This window comes from Armigeres subalbatus, chromosome 3 (assembly GCF_024139115.2).
Source record: "Armigeres subalbatus isolate Guangzhou_Male chromosome 3, GZ_Asu_2, whole genome shotgun sequence".
Classification (NCBI taxonomy): domain Eukaryota; kingdom Metazoa; phylum Arthropoda; class Insecta; order Diptera; family Culicidae; genus Armigeres; species Armigeres subalbatus.
This window is the reverse complement of record NC_085141.1, coordinates 426070085-426077984: the sequence shown is the minus strand read 5'-3', so window position 1 is coordinate 426077984 and position 7900 is coordinate 426070085. Positions and strand designations below refer to the sequence as shown.

The window sequence follows — 7900 nt, the reverse complement described above, 5'->3', positions numbered from 1 at the left end:
GAAAACAATAATAACGGGAGAAACTTGACAACAAACTACACTACACGGCACACTCTGATTTTTTCTGGTGCTACACTGCTTGTTTCAGTGCAAGAAAAATGCTACACTGGTGTAGCACGAAAATCAAAAACGAACATTTTCGGTGCAAAAGTGTAGCACGAGTGTAGCTACACCGCAAAAACGAAAACGACATTAGCAACTTGTATCCTAGGAAAACAAATTCAAGCGACGGCATGCTACACATTTTTCGGCGTGGGGAACACGTGGACATCACACGGATAGAAATCAAGCATGCTCGTATGTTTTTGCATAATTCCAAATCTAAGGAATCTTAGGGTCGATTTCTTCACCTCCGCTTAGGGCTTAAACCAGGTTTAAGCATATGAGTAAGCACCGCTTAAGAGTTAAGCGGAGGGGAAGAAATCGGCCCTTAGTGACCATTGTCGTTTTGCTTGCGTATCAACCCAGTGCACACTGAACTGTGTTCAGAGTTCAAAACTAAGAACACCAAGGCGCGCTCTTGGCTCATGTTCTGTTCAGGATACATCTCTGCATTATGCAGTTTCTCAAACAAATGATTCATATACCGACCGGTGTAGCAACGCTTGCGCTGCCTCGCAGTGGTTAAGATTGAACTGAGTTACCGAAATGCGTAACATTGATCAGTTTCACCATTTTCAAGAAAATTTCTGAATAAAATATTATTTCCTGGTTTTACAATTACTTATTCTTGGTTAGGTATCTGAATCTTGAGTCTTGACTAAATATGTTACTAACATAATCTTCGGATGAATTTTCATTTATTTTTCACCGAAATTTGAAAAATAATATCAACATTATTTTTGAACTCACAGTTAGCTGCCAAAAAAGCACTTAAAACAAATATAATAACAAAAAATTAAGCTCGTACTTAATTGTGTGATAAGCAACCTTATTTTCTTGGTTGATCCATAATTTGTTTCAAAAAATTTATTTTATTGTGGAAAGCCCAGGCAATTCCACCTAGCGGTCATGATGCCTTTCTTGAAACAATCGGTGCACATCGTCTCAGTGTAATGCAGCGTACACACCAGTCAAGCAGTTTGACGAACATTGATTCCGCCCCTAAAAAACACTCCGGTTGCTGGTTTGTTTGAACGTGTGTGAAGTTGTTCGAACAACCATTTGGCAGTTGGCGGCTCGGTTTGAAAAAAATAAAACGATTTGATTTTGGTTTGAGTTGTCGGAAGTATAGTCAAGGTTCGCCGAACATGTTTGAGCATTTGTAGTGAAGTTGCACAAACCTCCATATATTTTTTGATGGTTGAGCGGCTTTTCGACTGACTTGTGATATTTTGATCGTACAAGGACAACGGAAATAGTTTCATATCAATTTAAGCGTACATTTGCAGTAGGATATCCTCAGTAATGGGGTTGAGGGATATCCGATACGATTTGCGTTCAATTAAATCTGCTAAACGAAACTTTTAGCAGAAAAATCGGTAATTTTTCGTTGGCGCTTGGTGCGATTTGGCTGAACTCCGATCATATAAACTATGCTGCCGTAATCTAAAAAACTGACGTGTACGCCGCTCTTTAACAGAAAAATTTAAAAATGCACGTTGTAATTTGGCGCTTATGTCACTTTCTCAGCTTACGGCAGTATGACACTTTTCTAGGCAGCCAAGTGTCATAAAACGGCAGCCATTATTACCGTGCGCGAAATGCTGGATACGTTCTACATGTAGCAGTCCTCGTTTTAAAAATCTGATAAAGCCATGATTTCACTTACGGGGGAAATATTTACCAAACAATTCAAAAAATGATCGATATTCCCCCTTTTTACGAAACCTGCATGTTCGAGCCCGTTTGGAAGCCGGACAGGCCAGCCAATTGAATGGGTGATTGTTGTCTAGGCCAGGAGTGCAGATCAAACACCTCGGCACATAACATATAGGCATCTTTGCCGTGGAATGTGGTCCTTCCATAATTTTGTAACTCTAGCGAACCTAGCGGTGGAAGTAAAGCTTTAATTGACAACGCGCTTTAGACAGAGCTGCTTTGCTCTCTCTTTCTTTCGCCTTGGATATATGGGAGTATCGTTCGTAGATTGTTGATACACAAGGAGCTTACTTTGAAATTTGCAGTTTGTTCTATGATGCCTATCTGTTTAGTGACCTCGGTGCTGCCAACTTCGATCTAGACCCCTGCAGTCATGACTTATGTAGAAATTTAAAGCACTTAAAGCAGTCCTGAGTTTGTTAGTTTATGCTCATCAGACATACTGACCAACTCACCTTCAACTTTGCCATATCCAGCACCTCCTTGACATCAGCCAAGGGTACTTGGAATATGGCAACCTGCGCTTCCACTCGATCTTTCTTTAACCTATATATCCTGGTATCCTGGTATCAACGCCACACTGATCTCTCAGTGCAGCCACCAGGTCTCCAGTTTCGGTTATTTCATTCAGGCCCTGACACTGGACTACTTCTACTGGGCATAGGGCCTTAACATGCCCCCCATGCCCAGCACTTCTTCTGTCAACTTTACGCAGCACTGCTACTGTAACTCGGTACTCATGTCCAACAAATTGTTTTTTACTTTCTTTCTTTGGTAGACACTTAGTGATTTTTTATCGCTGCTGTGCTTTACCACCGTGATCTATTGTGCCATTCCGCTGTACAGAATCCAAACAGAATCTATTTTAGACATTCGTTATTGTTATCATTGCCATTTCATCGTGAGTCCATTTGTATCTCTCCGAGCCGATGTGATTTTATTAATTTGAGAAAAATCTGCTAGAGCATTTTTTTATCTAATGTTTACCTAAATGATACTTATTACAGGGATACTACTGCATCCACAGTAATTATTATACCTACCTAAGAACAATCACAAAAAGCACTGAAAAGCAAACATGCAGAGCAAAATAATCAATGAAGAAAAAACTAGCTTTGCCTGTACAATCACCATCAAGATGGCGAACTATTTATTAGATGTATTTATTGTAATGACCTTTTGACAAAGATTTTGACATACTGTTTGTATAAATTATATAATGAATGTATTTATGAGAACCCAAATTGGATGGTGAATCATCTCACATATATTGTAAAACTCACCTAAAAAATAAAGTTGAATAAAATACGAAACAAATCTCAAATTGTCTTATGCCAATCCATTTCTGTTTTGCGTTTTTTTTATCTCGATTTGTGAAAATACTGATTACAATCCCCGTCCCATTCTTAGTCTGGAACCTTCCACTGCAATTTTTTGCCGGTTTCGTACAGATTAGACAGTGCCATTGTGAACTCCTCTTTCGTGTGCAGCTTCAGATAGTGTTTGTAGAGAAGAAGAGCAGTCCGGGCATCCTCGACGGAGTCGTGCGTTTCCGATTGGATTTTTATGCCGAGAAATTGCCACGCCAGGAAGCGCAGCGATACCATCCGGTGATGGGGCAAATGGAAAAGGTAAACGGTGTCGACGATCTGCTCCGGTGGGACGATGATGTTGATTACGCGGAAGTCGTTCTTCAGACCATGACCGACGAAGATCACTCCACTGTCGACCAGATAGCGGAGCTTTTGATACGAGTTTTTCAGAGTGGTCAGACGTTTGTTACTGAAGTTGGCATCCAGATCGCCGGGTTTAATGCCAGAGAATTTTGTTAGGTAATCGACCACTTGCTCCTGCGTGGAAATGTAATCATCAACGAACGGAACCCCTTCATCAGTGCCTTGACCACGGATGCAGGTGATACGGGCGACACTCATGTGACTCGGCTTGACGGTAGAAAGTTTGCCATCTGAGCGAATTTCGCTTTCTTCCGGATTTAAGGTTACGAATTCGGCGTCCATAGCGACTAAATCGCCCGACTGGAATATTTCATCCTGCCCCAACGGTTTGAAGTTTTTGTCCTCGATTGTTGGGCTCGCTTCCATGAATAAATCATTTGTGAAGGGATTGACGTACTGAGTGAGGCATTCCTTGTTGTCGGCTACCTCCTCTCGGAGAGAGGTGCTTGTGTAGAACAGGACACATGGAACCTTCCAGTCCAGGGTGAACCAAACGGCTTCCTGCACCGACACGGGAGAAATACTAAAATCGTTGAATATGTACCAGCTGCCATCGGTGAAGTCGATTTCCGTCGAAGAACCGGGAATGCGGTGCTGTTTCAGATCGTGATATCCTTTGGGGACGTGAATGAGGGCCACAAGATTACGTTGAGCTCCATCGTTGATGTAGCATACAGCTGCCGACAGACCGTACTGTTTTGATTTACGGAATAGTTTGTCTAAAGAAGATCATCTATTAGTTAGCTTAGTTATTCGTTAGCATAAGTATTTCAAGACATACCTTCTCTGAAGTTCACATCCTTGGCATCGGAATTTTCGCTAAAGCTGGAAGCGCTCTTCAGGGAGCCTATTTCAAGATTTTCCTTCTCATCGAGACTCATTTTGAAGCTCAAAGGGAACCATGATTTTTGCTGGGCCGGTGTTGGTGCGCTGGAGATAATGACTGCTGGGGAAGATTTCCTAAAAAATGACAAAAATCGAACATATGGATGACATGTCATGGAATAGAATTTGAATAAAAAATACCTTGGATGCGAAAAGTGACAATCCACACGGGAGCAGTTCATTCCATAGCGACACATTTTCCCGTTGCCCGTATTTGCGCTGCGTGGTTCACTTTCCGATGCGGACGATCCACCAACTTGGGCCGATGGGCGACTCATCTGCTTCTTGAGATATTCCAGCTCTTTGTCCGTCTCGAGTCCACAGTTGATGGACAGGATTTCCGGCAGATCGGTCACGCGACTCTTTTGATTGGTAGGAGTGAATTTGTTACACTTTTCACACCAAGCTGGTGTGGTTTTTTCGACACTTAGTGAATTTTTAAGAATTGATGCGAAAGTTCCATCCACGTTACGATTATTCGAGTTTAGTTGGTAGAGCAAATTGCAAACGAGTAGAATATTGTTCTTTACTCGCTCTGTGTTACACTTCAAGCACCGTTGCGTTGTTTTCTGTTGAGTTCCAAAAAGACGACTGATCTCCGTTTCGTCCTTGTTGTAATTTTTGCTGGATGGTGGCATTTGTTCTGCGGGATCCGGGTATGGTTCACATTCGGGAATCAGTGTTGCATCGTAATCTAAAATTTGAAGTAGAAAAATAATTCAACGCGGATACATTGATGATGTTGTATTCCAAAAATAAAAAAATGATATTATTATTAGCTACTACTAACTATAATACAACTTACCACTGCTCGCCTCCAGAAATTGAAACTTCTCGTTATTGGAGTCGTACTGCTGAACCTCGCTGTCCAGAATCTCTTGATAATCCTCCGGATGCTGAACATGCATCTCAGCTCCGGGAATGAATGGTCGCGGTGTAGCGGACAACTGCATCCTTCTTCCGACACCAACCGTTTGCTCGTTAATGGCCATCATGTTTTCATTCTTCTTGATGGCTTCCAGCAACTCGTAGTGGATCTGGTGCAGAATGAATCGATTCCAGTTCTGGATCAGACTGATCAAATTGATGCTGGCGTTGTTGCTTCGATCAGACGATAGAATCAAACCGAGGGCGGCCGCCTCCGGGACAGTGCGAAACGAACGAAGGAAGTTACTGGCCTGACAAGGTTGACTCGATGTTCCTACGTCCAACATATGGAACAGGAAACCCAGTTCACACGCCAAACAAAATTCCTTAGAACAGCAGTGGGACAATATAGCCTTTCGTAGTGGTACAATAAAATAAAGGGCCTGCAACATTGCGTTACAATATGCGTTCGGTAGATTCGCTTCCAGTCCGACGAAACCGGTTTGGTTGTATTGCTCAAAGTCAAAATCCTGCACTCCCAGTTTACTGTATTTAACCTCCACTTTGCGATAGCGGCGTGGCACAAGTTTCAGACCCTGTTCGCCGGTACCTTTTTGCGAACTGCTAACCGGGGTGGAACATTGATTTGAGGCTGAGTTTTTGTCCATTATATACGGAATTTGATTTCGCAGAGATGTTTTCGGGTTAGGAGCATATCCAATTGGTCCTTGCATCTTCATCGTTGCCGTAATCTCCGGACGAATTGGCTTCGGTTTTAGATAATCATATGTGTTCATGAACGCTGGCCAGTCGCTAAGCCAACGATCGCCGGTTGTGAGATGTGGAAGTAGAATCGACGACAACGGGAAGTTTTTGTCGGTAATAGAAACCATTGGTAGCGGCTCGACCGTATCGGCAAATTCGGTTTCTCTTGAGTACGGATTGAACTGAAGCGCGGGAGTGTTTATTTTGACAGTGGCGATTAGGTTTATATGTCCGGATTGGTCCCCGAAAGCCATAGCTTGATTGGAAGAACTGATGTCGAAGGTGAGACACTGAGATCCGGTTGTATTAATTTGGAACATTTGCACTCGTGGTTCGCTGAGTTCCACGGTATCGACCAGCTGAAGTTGCCCAAGCGGAGACACTACTGCCAAACGAGAACACGGAGATGGGAGAAATTTCAACAGTTGTGGTTCAACTAGCACCTGAATAGGCGATACCAATCTCAACATTCTCATGTCGTGAACCATTAAAAAACGGTCTATAGCCAAATTCCCTTGTCTTCCGCTGTAGCCGCATGAGACTAAATAATTTCCTTGTACGTCAAAGTCAGACAAACTTCCAGCATGGGTAGTCAATTCATGTTCAATCGACAGACTATTGGGGTCTCGGAGCAGAATTGTTCCATATGGGTCTCCCTCGCAAAGGTATCGAGAATGATTTCTCAAAATCGCGCAACCATTGTGCCCGGCTGGGATGCTGCCCACCTCCTGGTAAGTTGCCAAATCAAAATCGATCAAATCACCCTGATGTCCTCCCATCAACAGTCGGTTGGGCTGGTGCTCAATCATACACACCATATCAACCATCTTTTCCGATCGAAACGTGAATTTTGGAATTCCTCTCCGTATCTGGTGGCGCAGCGTTGTACTCGTCAACGCCAGTATTCCCGCATCGATAGTATGGATCTGCCGGACAATCTCGTTGGCGTGCACTTGAAAGGATGTATATTTCTGCATCGTGCCCCCATAATAGGACGTGACATGCCCACCCTGATTACCCATCCAAATTAATTCTTCCTGTGTGTCGAAGGAAACCGTCGACACTCCGAACCTATCGCCACCATCTGCCAGCACCATACCATGCTCCATGTACTCAGGCTCACCGAATCCAATGTTGAACGGACCAAAACCTCCTTCCGGGTAATCTCCCGCCGGGGGACCATTGTCATACACTGAAATAAAGACAAATTAGCCATTTACCACAAATTTCGAACCCATAAACAAACAAAACCAACTTGTCAGGGTGATGATGTCCTCGGCTCGATTGACCGGGTCACCACTCATGTACACGTAATCCATTGCCGGATCCTAGGGTTCAGGGCACCTTTTTCGCAATTATCATCCCAATTTTTGGTCTCCGAAACCCAGGATTTCCGCAGAAAACACAAAACTTTCTAATCGTCACAATTTCACAAACGAACACAAAATTTATGCATTGTTTTGACAGCTCGCACTTTCGCTTGCGTGGTTGGTTGGGTTATAGCGTTTTTCAGCCGCGCGAAGAGGCGTCGCGTGAAAACCAAAACAAATCATCAGCTGTTGCCTCTGTTGCCGCATTTGCCGAGGATAGCGCCATGAATGAGCGAGCTCTTCGGTTGGTCGTTCGGATCTGTTCGGATTGGTTCAGATCCGGAAAAGGGGTGGCTGCATTGGGTGGTAGGCTGAATCTGTTGCCGGCTTCGATGCCTGTCGTTCGGAAGAAACGATTAGCGATTATGCTCAAAATAGGGTGGTCCCCAAATAATGTATTTCAAACGGCAATTATTCATAAGCTGTGCGCTGTGACATTTTAAACGCATCTATTCA

At 43.5% G+C, this 7900-nt stretch overlaps 1 protein-coding gene across 1 annotated transcript; it reads right to left on the bottom strand.

Moving 5' to 3' along the window:
- Positions 1–2935: 2935 nt before the first annotated feature.
- LOC134227426 (PAN2-PAN3 deadenylation complex catalytic subunit PAN2) lies at positions 2936–7556 on the bottom strand. The gene is made up of 5 exons (XM_062708916.1): positions 7330–7556; positions 5248–7266; positions 4584–5136; positions 4339–4517; positions 2936–4276 (listed from the first exon to the last, which is right to left on the bottom strand). The coding sequence occupies exons 1-5, from the start codon at positions 7391–7393 to the stop codon at positions 3228–3230; spliced, it is 3864 nt and encodes a 1287-aa protein (XP_062564900.1). The 5' UTR covers positions 7394–7556; the 3' UTR covers positions 2936–3227.
- Positions 7557–7900: the final 344 nt, after the last annotated feature.

Coding starts and splice junctions, on each gene's coding strand:
- LOC134227426 (XM_062708916.1), bottom strand. CDS start 7,393: ATGGATTACGTGTACATGAGTGGTGACCCGGTCAATCGAGCCGAGGAC. Junction 7,267..7,329: donor GGACATCATCACCCTGACAA/GTTGGTTTTGTT, acceptor TCTTTATTTCAG/TGTATGACAATGGTCCCCCG. Junction 4,518..4,583: donor TGTCACTTTTCGCATCCAAG/GTATTTTTTATT, acceptor GTCATTTTTTAG/GAAATCTTCCCCAGCAGTCA.